The sequence below is a fragment of the Ammospiza nelsoni genome, chromosome 1 (genome assembly GCF_027579445.1).
Source record: "Ammospiza nelsoni isolate bAmmNel1 chromosome 1, bAmmNel1.pri, whole genome shotgun sequence".
NCBI classification, from domain to species: Eukaryota; Metazoa; Chordata; class Aves; order Passeriformes; family Passerellidae; genus Ammospiza; species Ammospiza nelsoni.
The window spans coordinates 32,959,599-32,982,300 of record NC_080633.1 but is presented as its reverse complement, the minus strand read 5'-3'; the positions used below and the strand labels follow the sequence as shown (position 1 = coordinate 32,982,300).

The following is a 22,702-nucleotide window of genomic DNA, read 5'->3' as shown; positions in this document are numbered from 1 at the left end:
CCTTCTAGGTGATTGTTAATAGACAGCCAAAATAAAATTCATTACAGATTGCTCAAAACAGATTATTTTGTAAACTACCAAATAATTTTGAATAGCAGGAAAAAAAAAAAAAAAAAGGCTTTCTGCTGCCATGAAGAAGCCATGACACAAGGTAAGTAAAAGGACCAGGAACCCAGATGACATGTTTCACCTCCTGGAGTTGTGATGCAGCATACAGATACTGCTGGCCCAAGATCTCTGAACACATCAAAGTGGGTTGAACATATGGACACATACTTACAGTACAGCTCTGTGAGACCCAAGGTGCTGCCTACACATCAAAGGCAACAGCTTAATGCTTCACAGGGTGTTGACAGTCTCTCTCAACACCCTCTGTTAACAATAAAACGTGTGACCCTTTACATTTTTTTAAACCCTTACAAATTTGACAAGCACTTAAAATTATTCTCAGTGAAACATCTATAAATTGAATATAGTCACTTCACTAATGCAAAAGTAATTAACTTAGGAAAAACCTGTTTTAATATTTTAAACCTCAAGTCATCATTTTGAAGTAGTAGTCAGTCATTCTATTTCTATGGATCTGGTCAATGACTATCTGACTAGCTCTTCTGAAAGCAAGAAGAATTTGAGGCATAAAGCATAACAGAAACAGTTTCCATCAAATTGTTTCCTCCCTCCACATGTGTTATCAATATCCCAATATACTTGAAAATAAATGCAAGCAGCACTCACTTTTATAAACTTCTAACCATGACCATATACTATGCTACAATAAAAATTAGTTTGTGTATTATTAAGCCTAGTTTACAGGATTTTAAAATGTTAACATATTTTCCTTCAGTTTTGCTTTTAGAAAACCAGAACCTGATTAGACACCAACTGACAAAGTAAATTGATGAATGCCACAGGGAATGTGGAAGCCCATGTGCAAGCAAGGATCAATTAATAATGAAAGATTTTGCTGGAGGTACTTAAAACACAGTTAAGAAAGTTGTAGTAATTAAGATCACTTAGAGATAAGATAATTCAGCAGCATGTAATGCCACTGGTGCTTAAGAGATGTGATTCCATGAATGTATATAATGTGATTTTTTTTTAATTTGACTTTCTTTTAATAACCTAAAGGATATTTTCAAATGCCTGTGTACATGATTGCTAACAAACAGAGTAGTGAAATATCCATTCAGTACCAGTCACACATGAAAAACATAGCAGAAGTCTAATTCACTTTTTTGGCTGCTATAAAGGGTAGTCTCCCATTTTGTTCTTGCCTTTGAAGGTGGCATGCTATCAGATACACTAAATTGAACCCCAAAATAGCAGAGCCTTTTTTTTTAAAGTACAAAATTTAAAAGAGCACAATTGCTAGGTAAGGACGGTCATATTTGGATTAATTGCTAATTTACATTTTATATCACCTTTAAAAATATCACAACACCACACCAATTGTACATAAGAATATTTTAGATGATCAGCCAATTCAGTAAGTCAGTGTCTTTTTAGGAATTAAAGGTTTTCAAGAAAACATAATAAACTGGAATGTTACATTTTATGCAATCATTTTTCTAAATAACTTCTTGATAGAGGTATCCAAATTTACTCTGCTTCTGCATTCCCATGAACAAAGGCTGTGACAGCAGCAAACACCCCCAGAACATGTACCTGCACAGGAGGAGCTTGGTTGCTAAAGCAACTTGCACACATCACAAACATGATGTGGTTTGGAAATGTCTGAATTAGCAAATATTTTTAATTAGAATTCAGATCTATCAAGTCAGCTTCTTTAAATGATTGTGTTATTGAAAAGGATTTAGCAGTCACTTGGAAAAACAGACAACTGTGCAATATGTGATGCATAATACTGGCTGCCAAGGATACTGATGTTTCACCACACTAAACACAAGAACCTGTACATCCTGGGCCATGCTTCTGTATTTTAAAAATTATTTCATTTAAAACAGATCAGCAAACTTCTGTGATCTCAACAGTGCATAGGCAGCTTGCTAAGAGTTGTATCAGTGTTTTAGAAGGAGCATCTGTCCATCCATTAATCTCAAAAGTTCTTTAATGTGGAAATGCTCAGCACTTCACATACAATTGTGAAAAAATGCTTGGTTATCTTCATTACATTAAGATTACTATGCAGAGATTCAAAACTATCTATTTAGATGAGAAAAGCAACAGAAAAGACGAGCAAATAAAGACAATTTCCCCAAGATTCTTGCCTGCCAGGTATTTCATTGTAGAACTCAAGGGCTGTATTGAGACCCAGGCTATTTCTATTTAGACAGCAATGAATATATACTCTTCTCTTTCCATTTTTCTTCATTAGAACTTCTGTTTGGAAGTGAACCTTGTCATTTTTTGCTACCTACATTAAGCAATCACTTAGAGGCACAGAAGTACTGCCAATTACCTAGAGAAATCAGCTGATAAACATGCATGAGGCAAATTACAGCTGGGAAAATTCAAATCCCCTAATTTACCAAAAGATTTCAAGAACAAAACCAAAACACTCCCCCCATGCCCCAAATCAGCAGTTGTTTATATAAGAGAGGTTTTATGTCCTCCTGCCTTCTAAAAAATAGAAGAAGAAAGAAAAGGAAGTAATATCCCAAACCACATCCAGCCTAAGAACCAACCAACCATAAGGAGATTCCATACACACAAGACTTGAATGAGGTCACTTTGGGAGGTTTTGTGATGTCATCTGAAATGGGAAATCCACAGCTGCATCATAAAAACTGCAGCAGAAATACTACTTAAATATTGCTCAGAAAAGAAAAATATGCTTGGCAACACAACCAAAAACTGTGATACTATCAAGCATTTTGGACCTGGGCTAAGTTGTAGCCTTCTGCAGGCTTTCTTCACAAGCCCTTGGGTTCTTTACACAACCTCCTACCTTGGTAGGGCTGCCACACCTCTCACAAGTCCCACACAAGAGGCTACAGGCTAGAACAGGCAGACGTTTTCTTACTACTGTTAACAGGAAAGTCAGCTGAGACCCTCCCTTTATCCCTTCCTTACCCTTTTTTACCTCAGTCTGCACACCTGAAGTTTGGTTTTGCTACTCTGAAAACAACTACATGTTTATAGCACAAAGGTTTCAATTTGTAACAACCAAGTATCTAGGAAAAAAACCAGACAGATAGAGAGAGAGAGAGATGGATATAAAAATCTATCTATCTTCACATTGTCAATCTGCAGGTTCAAAAGAAGTTCTGCACAGATCTTTACTCTTAGGTTAAACAGTGAAGTCTTTGCCATTAAAGATCTAAATCAGTTATTTTATTTTCAATTCTTTCTCCCCTTTCTCCTCTAACCTGAGGAAAGTTTCAGGGCATTAGAATTTCAAGAGCAGAAGTCAGTGACTAAGAAGGAAGAATACCAGAAAGAACACTACTAAAACTCAGATGTACAATTTTCCAATCCAGAAACTGACAGAGCACATGTAGCAAGAATGACAAGACCATTTAATTACAAACAAACAAACCCAGGAACATTTACAAGTACAATTAAAAATTTATTTTTCTCTTTCTGCATTGAAGTGAGTACATGTTTACACACAATGTGACAAAAAAAAAATCATCTGGATACTAAGTACTAATTAAGATTGCAATTGCATTTTCCTTTATAGCCATCAAGAACATAAGCAGGGAAACAGAAGAAAGGGAAAAAACCACATAACTTTGCCTGGTATATCACCCAGTGCCTCTGGTTTTACTCATCCCCAAAACCTCATTTACAGGACACTTTTGGCAAAAGTCCCTGAACATTCTGTCCCCGCCAAACATTCAGTACAGTTTAAAAAACAGGTTCAGTGGCACTTCAATATGATTTCAGTAACATTTGAGATACAGTGCACCCAACACTGCATGCAATTCACTTTGCTGTAAGGCTGACTTAGACATAAGGCAAACATTACCTTGGCTCTCAACTATTCCATGATTAGACACCCTCAGTACACATACCCCTGTTAAATGCAGAGATGCCTTGATTCCCTTCATTGCTTTTCCTTCTGATCAAGCAAGCAATTCAGGGAGATGGTGTGCTATACTAAACACAAACTGCAAGGCATCAAAATGTTAAAACAAACAACAATGAATAAAAATAAACTATATTCACATATTCAAAACTTATTTCCATCACTTAAATAATTTTATCTGCAATTACAAAATACATACATTTAAATATCTTTTTATTAAATAATCAAAGATATCACAGATGATGATTTGCTTTTCATAATCTAACTGCCCTACCTCTGGCATAAAGATAAACCTGGACAGTGTTACTACCTATAATGATTTCCTATTATAATAAATTTTCTTAAATATACAGTAACTTCTCTTTAACTATTCTGACAGATAGTGCAAATAAAGACATTCTTTGGGTCACAATTTTAAAATATTACCACCAACGCTATCCTCAATTTAATATTATTTTAGTAAATAAGTAAGAAAATATTTTAAGTGTACACATCTTCTAACATCTGTTTAGCAACACATTTTCCTCAGTTACCTTGGCTTAATGCAGACCACAAAAAATGAATAAACTACAATATTGCTCACCTATCCAAAAGATATGTTATATTCATACTTAAATAAATATATTTTGAAATCTACCCATAAGTTTCCCATTGCTTTCCATGTATTGTTATTATCCAATGGCCTACTACATCAAACCATATCAAAATATCTTTAGAGACAACAAAGATCACTTCAGAAGCACTGCTCAAAGGCAATGAAATAATGCTTTGAGAACCTAAGCACGTTAGGCCTACACAGATCCAAGCATGTCGTAGAATACAATAGTTTATGCTTGCTTTAGAGTCAACTACTGCTTTGCCCTAGCCAGAGACAAAAAGCTTATCTTAAATATTCTCCATCAATGGTGCAGCAACACGAAGCAGCCTGTTTGCTATCTGATGTTGCTTGCTGGCTTTGCACGTTTGTTTGCAGTCACTGGCACCTGGTGGTTAGTTCCATTAGTGGTGTTTGCTGCTGAGCCATTCACAACAATGTAATCAACCTTGTTTTCCAGTTTCACCAGGCGTTGTAAGATGTCATCCAGAAGAACAGCAATTGTTCTCTTAAGATCAGCTGAAGATAATGGAAAAAACAAATTACAGCCTGTTATTTACTCTGTGTGGAAAAGAACTGCCATTTCAACACATTCACATCTTAAGACTTGCTATTCTTCCTAGCATACTTTTTGGAGAGGAGTGCAGATTGATTAAGAAGTACGGAATTAAACAGCTGTTTGAATTTTCTTTAATAACATTCATTTGTTATTTTAGGGAAGGGAGATACCATTATAACAGGGAACTGTGAAGGCAGCCAATTAAATATTAGAGTATAAGAGCAAAAACACTAATTGGAACATTAGAAGTGGCTACTCAAATGTATTATTTCAAATTTCATCCAGACAACAGCATTGGAATACTCTATGTCATCTTTTAGCCTTGGATGCAAGAGAATATATCTAAATACTTACCACCATAAAAAAGGTAGCTAATAGCTTTCCCATAAATGACAGATTTAGCCCACAGAAAAGCTGTCATTAAAAGCTATCTTACTGCTTCTTACATAAGCTATAAAGCAAGGGTTAAAAAATCTATTTACATCTTTATTGACTGAAAAATAAGAGAAAAGATGGTAAAAAAATTCTCATGATCAGGAACAAAAAAACAGTAACATCTTCCAATAAAAAACTATTTATGTTGTTGCCAATCACCATCTTCTTTCAGCTTTGAAAAACATTAACAAACTTACCAGGTTTTACAAGCTGTTAAGATTCCCCTTACACATGAAGAAATCTACAAACTCAGTCTCTACCCACTGCCCTCTAATCAGTTAACTAAGCAGGAAGATTGGGGAGAAAGATCACAGGCATCAAAATGAAAAAACAGGAGTAAACCAGATAAAATTAAAAATTAGTAGTAAATTAAATTAAAAAAAAAAAAAAAAAAAGTACCTCCCTCTAGTTCTTGTTTAGTAATGTGAGCTTTAAAGAAAAAAATTTGCTAAACAATTCAAGCCAGAGCAGGGTCTGGGTCATGTACAGAGAGTGGGTCGTGTACTCTGTAGTATCATTTTGTGCTCAACAATCTGGTGGAGGGAATTGCCAAGTTTTAATTCTGATGATCAGCAGGTAGATCAAGTGATGACTTAAGTTTATATCAAACTCCAGAAAAAAACAGAGAAGACAAGTCTCACTTGGAAATACGCCCTAAATGACAGAAAAACCTAATTACACAGTAAAGGAAGTCCTTGATGACAAAAAAAAAAGTGGGAGGAGAAAACAGGGAAGAGAAAACAGGCAGTCTCTTACTGTGATAAAAATTAATTTTAAGAATGAAAGGATTAAAGGTTTAAACACTTTTTAGTCTCCTACTCCTCTTGGGCTGTTCCTGCACTTCTTGTCATCACAGACTTGCTTTCTTCTTCCTTAGCAGCAGCAAAAAGACTTCAAACACATTTTTGCTGCTTGCACTCTTACCAAAGGCCTGCAAAGGGCATCCTACAACAGGCAGAGCCATTTAAGTAAATCTTAAGGGGATCAAAGTTCATTACATATTTTGAAATACTATTTTTAAAAATAAACAATTTTAGTTATCTTTTCAATATTTCATAAGATAGTAAATACTGGCAACCTATTTATCAAGTTAGGTACAAATTCATAAGACAGGCAAATCAGAGATATGATGCATCAAGTATTATAGCTCACAAGACAAAGGACATTGTCTATTACAGCTCCTTCTAAAACAAGGAGAGATTTTGCCAAATTCATAATTGCCTTGCAGTCTCCAGACCACAAACTCAACTAGTATCTTCCTTTTTCATTGCTTTTTCAGGGAGAAGAAAATTCAATAAATAAAAGCAGGAAGTCAGCAATAAGGTACTAGAAGAATCTGGAATGTCAAAGTGACTTAATATAAAACTTCGTCCCTGTATCAAGCACATGCTTATTCCTCAATAGCTGAGGATTTGGAAAAAGACAAATGTGCTGTTAATTCTGTAAGTAACTGTATTCATGTACCTGAAGAGATCTAAAAAAATCCTGGAAAGCAAAAATTTCACGTATGGAGCTTGATTTTGCAACTCGTCTTAATCTTCAACTTCACTCCATAAACTAAAATCAAATCAGTTAATACAGAGAAGTTTTTTTCTCCTGAAGAGCATATACTACTTAAAAAGAAAAAAAGAAAATTTATAACTTTACAGTTTACAGAAAAGTAATATATTCAAGTAACTAGTATGGCTTTTTTCCTCTTACCATATCCGGACATAGAGGCTCCACCACCACCATTCATCAGGTTTTTATTTTCTTCTGCCAGTGCTTTGACATATCTTTTACTGAGATCTAATATCTGTCCACGCAACTCAGCACTGCTTTGGCGTCTTGGATACTGAAAAGTGTAGCGTAGCAACATCAAACCCCAAATGATTCCAAAGACTAGTAAAAACATACTCAGTTTCTGGGACATATTTTTTCTTGAAAATGTTAGAAACATTTCTGATGAAGGCCACAGGCACGTCCTAATTTTGAGAAAAGTAACTGATTTTGGCTTCGTCTAATTATATTACATATTAAACAACAATAATATTTCTATGAAGTGAAAGATCTTCTGGCTGGATCATCTTGAATATATCTTCTCATGTTTCAGTTGGTCTTGATTCCTGAAATTTTTAAAGAACCACTTGGTTATTCAAAATTGCTACTGTTGTTGAGATCAAGAACAAATATCAGTTTCAAAATATGGTATTATTGCATCATCTAGCAAACAAGTTTTTTTATCTGCTTAGAGGTTCAGGCTCAGTTATATTTCCTTCTCACCTGTTATTTACAGGGTTTCCTCTTCCTATTTCTACCAATTTTTATCCTCCAAAAATCAAAATCCTCCAAAAATCTGTGCTTCCACAAAGCACCACAAGTATTTAAATATTGGAATTTAAACTGATAGTACACTCAAATGCATTTGAAAGAAGATGCAGTATCTAGAAGAGACCTGTATAACATTTCTGTACAATACTGTGATGAGTTATACACATACATCTAGACACAAGATCTTGTGAAATGATTCACTTGATTCTTACTCTTCACTTTCAAGTACAGCACAAGTGTGAACAGACAACACATAGAATGATGTTTCTTGGTTGGTTAGCTAGTTCAAAGCTTCCTTTCCTGGCTCTGTACACCATTAAGGTTTTTTATTTGTTGTGATGTCTTATTATTGAATAAAGAGATAAAACCAAAGCAAATTGGCACATTGCACTTCAGCATTTTACTTCGACTTCAAAAAATGTCTTACCATAGTACCCAATTCTCATCCTTCAATAGATGAAGGCTTCAGGAGGAAAGCAAATGGTAGGAAAGCTTCATCAGTTAAATAACAAATGCTCAGACAGTTTGAAGCAGTTTGAGCCACACATCTTCAGGGATATCTGTACTGGGAAAAAAAAAAAAGATTTAAACAAAAAGTGAAGATATCTTCATTTACTTGTGGAGTAGTTGCAGTCAAAGGCTTCAAGCTACATGCTTTTAAAACAGAACTACATTTTCAAACCTAACTTCAAGCAATTGTTAGGGAAGAACACAGAAATACTCTACATTTTATTATGAATGCATACACTTGAATGCCCAGGAACTGACTTAAAAATACTTTTAAAAGAAAGCTTGGTAAGAATCTCATGAGCATCTCCCTCTTTTGTTATAAGGCAGTGATAACAGATGGTCCAGATTCATCGTACATGTATTTACAGGCATCGTTCTATTACTAATTTTTACGCCTCAAACAGATCCCACATTTTGAGACCCTTTCCATGTGCATACCTCATACTTCTCATCTTTCATGCATCTCTGACACTACTCCAATTACTCAATACTTTCTTAAAAGAGGAATTTATAATTTAACATCATCCAAATAAAGTTACTCATTTTACACAATAGTTACATTTTTCCTCGCTATTCCCAGCTCTTCCCCATGTACTACCTGACACAAGCACTTTTTGGACTGAAATTACCCATGTAATAGAGTTCCTCACCAGATTTCCTGTAGTGGCACTTACACCTCAGTTTGTATCAGAATACTGAGACCAAGTTTCTCATGCTGCTGAGCTCTCATCTAACCCTAACTCTGCCTCCATGGCACTTGTCATGCCCTGCACTGACCAGTTCCATCGGCCCTGTGCCAACACCCCCCGTCTGCTGCCAACACAAGTGGCACCGCCAGCCCTGCCTGTCCCTACCCTTCACATAATCCCCTCAACAGGCCAGCCAGCGTGCCTGATTCAAGTGGCAAATCTTTCAAGTGCTCTAAAATCAACATGCATATCTAAATTATTCTGAAAATGATTAACCCAAGGCAGGGACGACATCAGGTTACTTGCTGTAAAGTAACAACCAGTTGTGTGTGAAATGCCATATGGCAGCCACTGCCAGTACATAGACTGACTGCTGGGTGCACCAGTGCAAGTGGCAATCCCAAGCCACTGAATGAGGAACAGCTCACCCTCCACCGTGGGGCGTGACTGTGCACAAGGACAGACAGCCAACACACAGTAATTTGAGCTCACTGTGTGGTATTTTCAGGGTCCCCTGTCGTGGGGAGGAAAGATGAATCTGACTCCATGTTCTTAGAAGGCTTATTTATTATGTTACTATATTATATTAAAGAACACTATACTAAAACTATACTGAAGAATAGAGAAAGGATACATACAGAAGGCTTAACAAGATACTAACTGAAAATTCTTGACTGCTTCCAGAATCCCAACACAGCCAGACGGTGATTGGTCATTAAGTTAAAACAATTCACACGTTAGATAAACAATCTCCAACCACATTCCAAAGCAGCTAAACAGGGAGAAGCAAATGAGATAATATTCTTTTCCTTTTTCTGTGAGGCTTAGAGAGAAGAAATCCTGGTGAAGGGACTTTTCAGAAAATATGACAATGACACCACTGTAAATGCAGTGGGACATACTTTCTTCAAGGAATGTGCTTAATCCCCCTAAAACTGGTTTTAAGATACTAATTTGTCTTAAGTACATAAAATAAGTGGGAAAACAAAAATTTACATTCCATAGCATGAATATCTGGAATTGTGTGGCTTAAGATTTCCCTAACATGCACTAACCAAAATTTCTTTTCCCTAGCTCCTTGCCAAATCCACAGCTCTGCACTCAGACTTTAAAGGATAAGCTGCACCCACATCATTATGTATCTATATAATCTCTGAACAGTATCAAAAATGATGGAAAACATTATGAGGTCCAGGAGAAGAGTATTCATGTGATGGCTCAGAAGACCAAACAGTATCTCTCAAGAAGACACCATGAGTTCCAAACCCCATTCCCAACAGTCTCTACTTCTATTAAAAAAAAACCAAAAACACTGAAAAGAACAGATAGCTCTTGCAAAACTTAAATTGAGTTCACCTCTCTGCAGATCTCCAGCCATATCTCACCCTGAAGCATTTAGACAGTATCACTACAGTCCTTCAGAGTAGAAATAACTCTGCCATCACACTGTAAATAAGACCACAAGCCAGGATAAGAGGTCTAGCCAAGAGGAACAGATTGAATAAACTCCTGCCAAGCAGCAGCAGGAATTGCAGACTGGGCCATCGCCATGTATATCTGATTCACAGTGCACACGCTGACTACTGAAACTAATGGAAATTAAGGACTTCACCTGCTGGGAAATTGCATAACAGCCATATACTGACACAAGGCAAAGGAACTCAGAGCAAGGTTTACCAAAATGAAGGGAACTATTTGTACTTGCCACTTTTCCTACACATTTTTAAAGGCCATTCCCTCTTCATGAATTCCAGTGTAATCTCAAAGTTCTGGAGATCTGGTCTCCTCTTTCCCCCTGAAGTGCATGCACTTCTAGTGACTCATAAGACACTCCCTGCAACACTCTTGGGGTTAAAAAAAAAATTTAAAAAGTAAGCTTATGCCCAAATGATTTGGAAGTAGGAAAAAAAAAGAGTATCGGAGCACATATTAAGAAGTCGTCAGCACATTAAGATGGATGGACTGGGATATTCTTGTACCTCTTGTTGCCCTGAAAGGTCAGCACTTCTGTACAAGAAGTGTACTTATTATAGTTTCAACAAAACTTGGCCTCAGAATGGACCTCTGTTTTCAGTAATTTAGAGGTAGTATCCCAAAAGATAACAGCACACATGAAAGAAAGTAAGTGTACTTTGTGACCTTTATTCTCCCTCATATTCTCAAAGCACACAATATGCTGAGTTGGAAATCCTCCCTGAGCAGGAAAAGAAGCTGAGACTTCCTTTTTCACACTGATTTATCCTGGTTAGAAATGCTGGCATACCACTGTTCCAACCACAGCTGAGGGACTTTTGTGGCAAAGGCAAAGCACTGCAGAGAGCAACAGGAAAAAGGATGCATCAGAGCCACACTTTTCTGCAATTCCAATGCATCTCCAATCACTGAGACTGAGACAAAAGGCAGACAACCATGAAGATGAAGCAGTACAACCAGAACAAAATTTGAAAATCTGAGGAGAGAAAGAAAAGAAACAAAATCCCAAAACAAAACAAACTCAAATCAAATAACCCCCCTGAATTAACTGCAGGCAAAATGGCAATCCAAGAATCCACAAAGAAAATAATGTCTTCCAGATAATCCTTTCAATTAGCAGCCTAAAGTAACCAATTCAAGTGCCAGTTTCCCAAAGTACTTTAAATCTGCATGCATATTTTAATTATTCTGAAAGTTGCAAGCCCAAGCCAGGAGCAGCATTAGAACTTGGAGCTACAACCAATTCCTGAATGAGGATCTGACACTAGGTCTGCCTTTCACAGACATATAAACAGCTTGGCTTTCTTCACTGTTGATTGTCTAAGGAAAATACTGCCAAAAACCTTCCAATGTGGATACAACTTTGTCCAGTAGTACCACAACACTGACATCCATCTGGCAACAAAACAATGAACTAAAGCACTCATCCACCCCAAAATAAAATCACGTCTCTATCCTGTACACCTGTATTTCAAAATCAGGCATATATAAATTATATTATTGACTGCACAAAACAAAAGGAGCAAAGATAAAAAAAGAGCTACAGAAAATGCATTATATGTTCCACAATATAGCAAAGTTATACTTAACTAGCATCAGACTTCAGTTTGACTACTGATCCTTCTCCATGGAAACTAGCCCATACTTACAAAATATCCTTCTTGAATTTTGTTGCAAAGTTCTCCTCTTTACTCATTCCCAGAAAAAACAAGAGATTATACTAACATACAATGCAAAAATTAAATGGCCTATAATGCAAAGGAACACCTTGTACGTGCTCTGAAACAACCTCAGCTTATCAGGAAAACAAGGCATAGCTAAATCCTTAAAAGCTTATTTCAGTTTACAGCCCTGCCACTTCTGCCAGTCAACAGGCCCATGAAAGACTGGCACATATTCATCAGCATTTTTCTAGCCTGCCCAAGAGACTCCAGCCTCCTAAACCACTAGAAACAATTGCAGGACAAATTTAAACCTATCCTGCAGAGATTATCTGTGTACCTTCTAGTTTTGAAAAATGTACAGGACAGATGATGGTAATTATTTGTAAGAGAAAAAGAAAGCAGCAGGTCCATCAGGTATTTTTGGTTGTTATTAATAAGCAGTTTGCAGATGCAAAGAATACAGAAAAGCAAAGCCTAAGAGAAACCCACTTGATTCAAAGATCAAAAATACTTTTAAGAATAAACCAAGAAAAATGCAATGAAAAGAATATTACTAAGATACAGTCCAATAAAGTCACCTCTTTGGTCATATATTTTGAAAGACAGAATCTCAAATACTAAGGCAGTAGTTCCTCAGTGACACTCTAGAGACCTAGTCTCTAATGCACTCATATATTAGGAAGGTAGGTCTGATAAGTGGGAATTTTACTCCATCTATTACTTACTACCACAATATTTATCAGTTCCTCACTTTCAAATTATGATAAACAAAAACATGGCACTGTGCATTCAAGAGCAGGTCTGGTTTGGCAACCAGAGAAACTGCATAAAAATAAGTGATTTACCCAGAGCTTAAAAAAAAAGCCATACATAGTCCTTGAGGCACACATCCAATTAAAGAGTAAGTAGAAAAAATCTCACAATAGAGCAGACAGAAATCAGGACAGTAAAAATAAAAGCTGACATTAATAATAGCTATAAAATAATTATGCAGTACAAAGTTAGACTTTATTACTGTCTCAGTGGAAGTACAAAAAGTTTATGAAATTGTTAACAATTTTAAATTACCACAGTAGAATTACATCTGTACAAGAAATTACTATTAAATTCATGGCAACAAATATCCCTCAGTACAGAGAGAGTACTGTATCAGTAAACAAAAAACTTCCTCTAAATATTCAGAGTGATACCTCATTGCAATAGCATTGCATTGCTATTCCAGCAAACATTTCAGGAAGACAAGAATCACTGGGCATTACAGAATACCAGGAAAAAAAATTCCACAGTAGCATCAAACTCCATTCTATTATTTTCCCCTTTTTTGCATCTATTTACAGAGTGCACCCTCTGACTCATGTACCTCTGTGACCTCCAAAGTATTTTGTTTTCTAATTTTCCCACAGAAAACTTTGAGCATCACTCAGCTGACAGGAATCAATTGTGCTGACCATTCTGAGAGCTGGTTCTATGTTATTTGAAAAACCCCCAGCCATTTCTGTGAAGCAATGCAAATGGGAAGTCTAAAGAATGACTGACATACAGCAGAACAGTACAGAAAATACACACTAGACAATTAATTGTAAAAGACTGAGACAATGAAGTAAGCACCTAGAAGCCCAGGAGCTCACATTCTGAGACTTTTTGGAATGCCAAAAATGATGCTCGTATTCTGGTAATTTGCAGTCTTAGATGGTTGTTGGTTTAGCAGCAGATGAAAAATCTTCATGAGGCGCAGCTGGCCAAGAGGTGCCCAGAGAAGTGAAGTGTTTACACACAGCTCTGATTAAAACTGGTGTGTAAGGAAGAAGCACATTCCTCATTTTTTCATGAGTACAGGAGTTCTTGAGAAGAGACCAATGAGACTACTGTCCTGTACTGGCACATCCATATTCCTGGTGACTGTCCTTTGGTTCCCAGGTTCATTAATCAGGTTCACTCAGACAGCTGCACAGTGCCATAAAAGAGCAGGATATTCCACTTGGAACCAACCATTAACAGCAATGCCGGTTCCCAGACAAGTGAAACCACATTTAGCTGTCTTTTGGTAAAATTTACTCTCAGCACTTCAAGTATTCCTATTATTGCTGCTGTAAAATTTGGTCAATAGAAAAATATCACAGCAGAGAGGGAAAAGAGGATCTGTACTGACAAAACATCAGCAATGCCTGACATAACACAGCCCACCAAAAGTGATGAAACTCAAGGGTCTTTCCAGACTGCATCACAGATGAGTAGATAGAAGCACCCATTCCTATTAATAGCTGCTAGACACATGTAAAAATATCAATACTATAAAACATGCTGCTATCTTAAGAACAGGTAAGAAGGCATACCTCTGAGCACAAAAAAGGCTGCCCTATCACTATGAAGGCTGCTGGGCTGTAGGTTTTAGCACCTTGATACCACTTTCAGAGCATGTCACAAAGGAGTGTGCCTTTGTGTCTTTTCCAGGACATCTATCTCTATAGCTTCTCCTAGAGCATGTGTTCCTTCATTCCCTGCTTCTACATGCCCAAGACTTGCAAGTATCTTGGCATACTGAAAAAAAAAAAAAAAAAACCAAAAAAACCCCTTTTGCCTTATTGCTACCTGCCTCTTAGGAAACATCTTTAATGGATATTCCAAGTGAAAGAAACATGAAGTTTAAGGCAATAGCAAAAATGGGTAACTACCAAAAATACCTACTCTTCTACAAAGAAAGAAGAAAAATCTTGCATACTCCTAACAGTTCCTGTCTCTCAACATAGCCAAAGGAAATATGGGGCAAAAAAAGTCACAGCTCAACAAGCACAGTGCTGCTGCTGACGAGCTGCTGGGACTACCTCAAACATATCTTACACCAGGAAAGGTTTTACCTCCTACAGGCTTCTAAGAACAGCACCAATCTGTCTTGTAGATGAACTTTGAGTTGAGAGCACAAACGTACTGCTTTCGACTTGAAAACCCACACAGCAAGTTTACAGCAGCTCTGGTATGAAATTATCCGAGAGCCCAAACACTAGACCACCTTTTGTCAGTATTTTAGAAATACTGGAAAGCTGTTTCCATTTAAATGTATTCATTCCTATTTTAATTGCTTTTGTTTCACACTTTCTACCAATAATTATTTTCATTTTGCATTGTGTCTAAGAAGTCTTAAGTACCTTAGAGTATCTTTTTTTTTTTCAACACCTTCCCCCTTTATTTTTCCTACTACTGCCACTGAATGCTTCTAAAATAAACCAACCATTTAAAAACAGAAATTCTTTGTTCCTTGCCTGTGGGCAGTCAGCCAACATTCAAGATTTTGAGAGGGGAAATGGCTTGGCAAGAAAATTAAAGCAAGCAGATATCAATAGGGACAGTATATCAATAGGGACAGTATGCTACACTTGCTGAACTTGCCCTCCTCCCACTGGGCCCATCTGGGCCCCAAAACATTTCTACATCTCTGTATCAGATTTTTAAAAATAATAATAGTGAAAAAAAATTTAAAAAAAAAATCTCAGCTTAATTTTCCCTGGCACACTTTTCTCTGTTTTCTCTTCGTGCTCTTTTGCCACCACTGAGGTCACTGTAGGACCCTTGCTCCTTGAGCAGAGTCACTTATGACAGAGCACAAGGCTCTTTCTTGGCTTCTCACTTCCCAGTAACACTGCCACGATTTATTAATTGCAGACTACGACAAGTAGCCCATAGTACTCCCTTGTGAAATCTCACAGCTGTCCTTGTATCCCTCTTTCCAAAGCCCCTGAGACTCCAAAACTTCCTCCTGACATGTTTAGCTAATTTTGACTAGTTTTACAGCGAGCCAAGCCCACAAGATGATGCACGTAGGTTACTGTAAGAGAGGGATTTTCACTGAACGTTTTAAAGAGACCTAAAAGGAAGGCAGGAGTCATTAAAGAGAATAAAGAGGGGAGGGGGGACACAGCTAACAAAGTGACAGCTGCAGTGGGGGAGAGATTGCCACTGCTCACACATGCACACACAGCGCACCACACAAACACTATTCCTGTAGAATGGCAACAAAAAAAGCACTTGTTCCACTGGGGAGAATTTAACTTGTCTGATTTTCTTTCAAGAAACCTGTACAATTCAAACTGCCTATGAATTTGTCCACGAAAATTATGTTTCTATGGCAAAACTGCAATACAGACAAGGCTTTAGATTCATGCTCTTACCCAGAAGGCTGACCCAGGTGAAGATTTCAGAAAAATAACACTGGAGGAAATATTAAAGACAAGTGATTTCTTTTCTTCTACAATCTTATTTTTGGATTGACTTGCAGCTCAATGTAGCATAGCAATGAATTATGACAGACATTAGTTAACTGTAACACCTCAGTGGTGCGCACTGCAAAATACTTTATTCTTAACATCAAGGGAAAGGTATCCAGAAATTTAAGTGAATTATTTACAGCATGGTAGCCTGCTATTCTTCAGTATTACTGAAGAAACCAATTTCATTGGAATAAGTTTTACATTCCCTTGTCTACGACTCTAGTTTAGGCTCTATTTTACATGGGCAAAGCATCCATTCAGTTCTGAGCAATCCAAAATTAATCTTTTAAATTACATAAGCAAATACTAACATATCTATTTTCTGTAAAGTTCATAAAGTTTTTTTTAGTAAACCATAGAAGAAAATATAAGAGGCTGTTATTAATAATGTTCAGTTGAGAAAACTCAGCTCATAAAATGGCACAAATTAAAAATCGCAGGTGAAAGAGGTTGTTAATAAACAAACAGCATACAAAGTACATTTTATCAGTAAACCTGTACTGGGAAAAACAGACTCATCTGAGTGACTGAGCCTCACAGATTTTTGACAGCAACTGGAAAATGGCTATTTTTGACACTTGACTAGTTTTCAGATACACTGACTACACAGCTGACAATTTCAGCTGACAGCATGCATTTATCCTACTTACAGTTTATGCAAGATGCAAGAACTACTCCCCTTTACTATTCTTGGAAAAGGTACAAGTGATCACGAACTCCAGGGGAAATATCTTACTTTTAGCAGCTAAATGACATCCAGTCCCCCAGGATACATCACAATTTGTGATTAGCTGATACCAATGCCTCCTTCAAGGAGATAACAGCCAAAAGGAGTCTCTAAAAGCAGATACTACAAAAGCTTTAAAAAGAAAAAGCTGTGGGGGGTGAGGAGGAGGAGGAAAGAAAGTACTTTTATTTCCAACAGTAAAAATCTTTAGGAAAAGGACCAAAGGAATTCCAGCATAATTGCTTAATACTCAAGAGCTCTCAAGTACCTATTAAACAGCTACAGATTTTAACACCTAAAATACCAAAAAGAGGTCAGAATGACTTAGGTTTTATACATATGGGTATCTGCAGTCAAAACAGGAACAAAGATAACAATAGATTTCTACATTTGGTCTAAAACTGCAATCACACTGCTTGTGGCACTACTCTACTCACAGTCTAATATCATCTTCATATTGTCTCCTTTCTCTGATAGTCTCATGAGAGTAAAGCAGCAATTCATTACATTTGTTCCAAAATCAATACTACGTTACAGTCAGGACAAAACACATGCACACAAGGATGTACATCATGTTCACATTCTCAGGGCTCTCTTAAAATAAAAAGTTGCAATTCTTACAAAGATCACTTTTCACAGCGAAAAAACACATCCATTTGCCCCCAATTCACCCACCTGGGGGGGCGGGGGGAACTACAAAAAAAGCCCCCAAAACAGGAACAAAAAAAAAACTAATTAACCCAATCTGAACTGTTCTAAGGAAACTCCACATCATGTCATAGTATAAACAAAAATTATCTATGCTTGTTTTGTGGCACACAAACACAGAAATTACACTGCACTCTAGTTGTCAGTATCTTTTAGATGACAAGAGACATAAAAGAAAATTTACAGAATGCTACCATGTTAGGTTAGGGAACCGAAAAGAGAGTTTATTAATAACGAATGATGAACAGAGCTACCGAAATAAGGCAGAGATAATAGTACGCTATACATGTTTACCAAAATCTAAGGTAAGTGCAGTCAAAACATCAGAGATTACAAATAAAACCAATTTTATTATATTGTAAGAAGGAAGCGCTGTTCTGCAACTCTTACCGTCAAAAAATTCCATATATTATAATCTCCTAAAACGGAATGTTTCAAATTTTGCAGCCTTCATTCTGTATTACTTTTTCCTATTTCTTCAATAGTACCAACGAGACCAATTCCGGCGAAATATTTACCCGTTTGTTTTGAGCTTTTTTACGCAGACTTGCTAGTGCCGGAAGATCACTTAACCTGACATTATAAAGGACCCTGCCTTTGCCTGAATATGACTTTTTTCCCTCCTGTGAGTTCCATCACATCACTCTAACCATGCTTTACCTGTCTGGGAGTTATGTCCTTACAGCAGAAGGCATCGATCTTGCAGAGTCACTGCAACCACAGCCTAAGCCTGGAAGACCGCGGCTAAGGGCGGCGAAGGAAACGAGCAAACCCTCGTGTGCTCCGCCGCTTCCTGCCCACCCAAGGACGCTGCATCACCGCCCTGGGTCACGGAGCGCCCAGGCACAGCTCACCGCCCCGACAGCCGCGCAGGAAGCCCCAAGGAAGCCGAGCCCGTCCCGCAGCTCCCGCAGGAGGGGCGGACCAAGGCGGCCGCTCAGGCGCGGTGCGCACCCGCGGGCGCGGGAGAGCCGCAGCCGCCCTGCGCCATCCCGGTGCCGCCCGAGCCTGCAGCCACCCCCAGCCCTTCTCCCAGGAAAGCACACACGGGCGGGCCTTCCCAACACACACAGTCCCGCCGCCCCGGCCCAATGCGCAGCTCTGGGGCTCTGCCGGGGCGCCCCCTCTGCCTCACCCCCGTGCAGCGCCGCCCGCCGGCCGCCCCGCGCTACCTCGGCTCGCTGCCTCCACCGCCGCCTCCTCCCGGCCCGCACCCGCGCGCCGCTTCCGCCCGCGCCCCAAGCTCCGCCCCCTCCGCAGGACGCGCCCCCCACCCGCCCGGCGCCGCGGGCGCCCCCCAGCGGCGGGAGGGAGCGGCGGCAGCGGCGTGAGGGGCCGGGCTCCGCGCCCCGCGGCTCTGCGGGGAGTTTGTGCTCGTCCGTGCCCTGGGCTGCGGAACGGGGGTGGGCATGTCTAGTCTGGAGAAAACTGAGAGGGGTTCTCACCAGTGTTTTTAAATATCTCAAAATAACTCTTGGCGAGTTATCGGCCAAGAGGATGATGCCCGAGTTTTTGGTGGTGCTCGGCGACAGGACGGCGAGAAAAGGCCGTGAACTAAAACACAAGTTCCACCTCAACATGAGGAAGAAACTCTTCACATTGAGGGTGTTAAAGCACTGGAACAGGCTGCACAGGGAGGTCATGGAGTCTCTGGCCTGGAGACATTCAAAAGGCACCTGGACACACTCCTGTGTCACCTGCTCTAGGTGACCCTGCTTTGTCAGGGGAGCGGACTAAGGCACCTCCAGAGGTCCCTTCCAACCCCAAGGGTTCTCTGATTGTTCGTGGGTGGCGTGGTACATAAACCCCTCCCCTGCCTCCCACCCTCACCGTGATAATCATCTAAATAAAATTCATTGTGAGGATAGGACTGTGCTAGAGTCACCCCAGGCTCTTCCTGCAAGGTGCTGTTTAAAGGAAGCTGGTATCAGTTAAGGAAAGGTGAACCTAAGGGCAAAGTAAAGAACACGTTCGACAGAGTTGATAGCATTCAGAAGTACCTGTTGGTCACCTTATCTCCATCCCTTCAGCATGCGTCAGAGGCCACACAGCTTCTCCCTGCTTTTCAACCTGCATATTCTGTACACATTAGCTGCAGGAAAAGTCAGCATTTAAATGTGATGCTATTCTAGAAAAAGGAATAGTGATACATCAGAGGGGCCTCGACCTAAGGATACAGACAAAACTCTTGGCAGGTGATGAATCTGAGATGTATGATAAAAACTATATGACAAAGCAATACCAAGCACAGTGTTTCTTTTCAGTGGCATACAAAAATCGAACCTTAAAAGTGTTTATATAGTTCTTATATTTGTGGGTAATAATACTCTTGGTATCGTTTCAAGGGGTAGATAAAAGCCCAGGATTGCAGGTATGTTACAGTGTCCTGTATTATTTGTCAAAATAATAATAAATAAAAAAAACCCACCAGAATTAGGTTGCTGCTGCAATGTTATTTCATTCCTCTCCTGCCAATCATTATCTGTAGACGGCCCTTTCAAATTTAATTTGCATAGCTATTACCCTGTCCTTTTCAAATAGGAGTTAAGAATTTCCTCTCCTAATATGTTTAAACTGCTAAATGGTAATGGCTAGAGAACAGCACACTAGTCATTATGCTCACTAGAGATTAGCATAGTTTCTGCCTTCTGGCTTAACTAGTTAATCCTATTATCTGTATGTGCAGATAAGAATACATGCAACTTTATACTTGCTTTACTACCACTATTTTTCCCTCTTCCTGATCCCTTATCAGTTGTTTATATCCTTTCCCTTCAGGGAATGGACCTGATCTGGGTCTATCTTTCCCCCCAAACCGTATTTTTTTCCAAAATCACAAATACTCTATACTTACTACTGCATTAAAGCTACCACTGTATTAAACCAGTGCATTAATATTTCTTGAAAAACCTCTATAAGGCATGCTTGAAGAACATGTAATTATGTCATATTAGGGTATCCTTTAGGCCAGCTCTAGATGTTTTCTGGTCCAAACCATCTTCCATTTAGGAGAGACACTCCCAAAGACCCAGACCAACCTTGGAGTCTAACTAATAAATAGTGAAAGCTAAAATATAGTATAAAATAATAATTGTCTTTAAGGTCCAGGAAACTCAGGTGAAGTCATTATAAAGTCATTGTAAAGAACAATGAAGGCAGATAAGTTACAGGAAAAAAAATGGTGAAGGCAGCATGTAGTTTTCAACTCAAAACGTAAAATTTCTGAGACTTTTGAAAAATAGGTATTGGTATCAGCAACTGCCATTTTTATTTTAGGTTCAATTGCCAGAACATTTTAAGATAACAGGAATGAAAAATTCTGCTGGAATAATGCAAATGTCTTCAATGTGTGCATCAGGTCTAGTCTAACCCTCAGGAACTGAAATCACAATGTGGACTGTTGCTGTATTATACTTCTAGAGCGCCAGCTCTCAGGCTGCCACAGCTCTCAGCTGTCCTATCTTCTATTGCTGTTATCATGTTTCTAGAGTCCCGTACCTTCTGGCTGGTTTTCTCACACACAGCTCTTCACAGCAGTGCTGTTCCTGCTTCTTCATCAGGGCTCCTCCAAGGCTCTCCCTGACCGGCCAGCCACTCCCTTTTTGTCCCCGTTATCTTCATTAGCCACAGCTGCCACCCAATTAAGGACATCACAGCTGCAGCCCATTTAGAACAACTAGGACTGGGGCAAGGCCACTTATACAATACATATATTTTACTAGGCCTCCTACTATAGACTGTAACTAGATCTCATACATGTACACGTTAACAAAAATTGTATTCCTGTTCTCTATTCTCCTGACCTTTTCCTCTCTCCCCTGCTTGGTTTTGGTTTTTTTTAGTGTAACCATTATGTATTTTCAGTGGGTCCTTCATGTTCCATTTTTTTTGGTGATCCATTCTATGTAGAAAACCGATTAGTATTTTCACCTCACAATTTAAGCATGTCCTTCATGCTCATTCCTTTTTGTTCCTGTAGTTAGAATATAGGCAACATCAGACAGGATCAGAATATGCCAGAACAGTAAGTGATTTTGCAGTAGAATAAGTTCTTTACTAATAAAGTTACAGTTGAAAAGGGAGATGAACAAATCTATGTACCAGAGCTGAACAGAGTAGAGCTGCTATAAAATACATTATGACATGGATTCAGAATTATTTTTTACATCAGCAGAGGCTAAAACTCAGGCCAACCTCCTAGGAATGAAAATTCATTTGTAATTGAACAGGAACTGACTAAGGAATTTACTGCAACTTTTTAAGTAAGTGATGTGCAAGAAACTTTTACCCAAAATTAAATATTTTGCAGACCTAGATGACAAGGAAGACTTTTCCTCAATACTGCCTTCTTTTCCATTGTGAGATAATTCACTCTTCAGTCGATTATTTGCTTCTGAATCACCAAGGAAAAAGCAATGGTTGGTATATACCATTCCAGCCTTCCATTTACAACAGAAGCACAAAACAACCAACACCATTTATAGTCCAGGCAGGAAGAAGCAGAACCATTCCTGTAAAGAAGAGTGCATGTCAAGGCTCTGTTAAAACCTCAAGCTGTGGTGACCACTGGCTACCAATGTTCGTGTGATGTCTCCACTGGGACAAAGCACCTGTTGGGAACCCAGTGCCTTCCTGCACTGACAGAGCAAGTTTAGATGTTTCATCATCTTGGGACATTTTCTGATTTAAGGAACTGCATACCTGGTCTCAAATGCCTGCAAGGTACCAGCTATTGGTGCATGCTGGAGGAGGAGGCACCAAAACTGTATAGGATACAGG

At 38.7% G+C, this 22,702-nt stretch overlaps 1 protein-coding gene across 5 annotated transcripts; it reads right to left on the bottom strand.

The window, feature by feature from the left end:
- Positions 1 to 3,508: 3,508 nt before the first annotated feature.
- CCDC126 (coiled-coil domain containing 126) lies at positions 3,509 to 19,938 on the bottom strand. 5 transcript variants are annotated; one of them, XM_059471154.1, is made up of 4 exons: positions 19,924 to 19,938; positions 8,318 to 8,455; positions 7,282 to 7,685; positions 3,509 to 5,105 (listed from the first exon to the last, which is right to left on the bottom strand). In XM_059471154.1, exons 3-4 carry the CDS (start codon positions 7,517 to 7,519, stop codon positions 4,924 to 4,926), a joined length of 420 nt encoding a protein of 139 aa, XP_059327137.1. In that variant the 5' UTR covers positions 7,520 to 7,685; positions 8,318 to 8,455; positions 19,924 to 19,938; the 3' UTR covers positions 3,509 to 4,923. The 5 variants fall into 5 exon arrangements, with proteins under 5 accessions (XP_059327137.1, XP_059327105.1, XP_059327114.1 ...); XM_059471122.1 differs by lacking the exon at positions 19,924 to 19,938 and adding an exon at positions 19,096 to 19,162 and having other exon boundaries at positions 8,318 to 8,450; XM_059471131.1 differs by lacking the exon at positions 19,924 to 19,938 and adding an exon at positions 19,096 to 19,146.
- Positions 19,939 to 22,702: the final 2,764 nt, after the last annotated feature.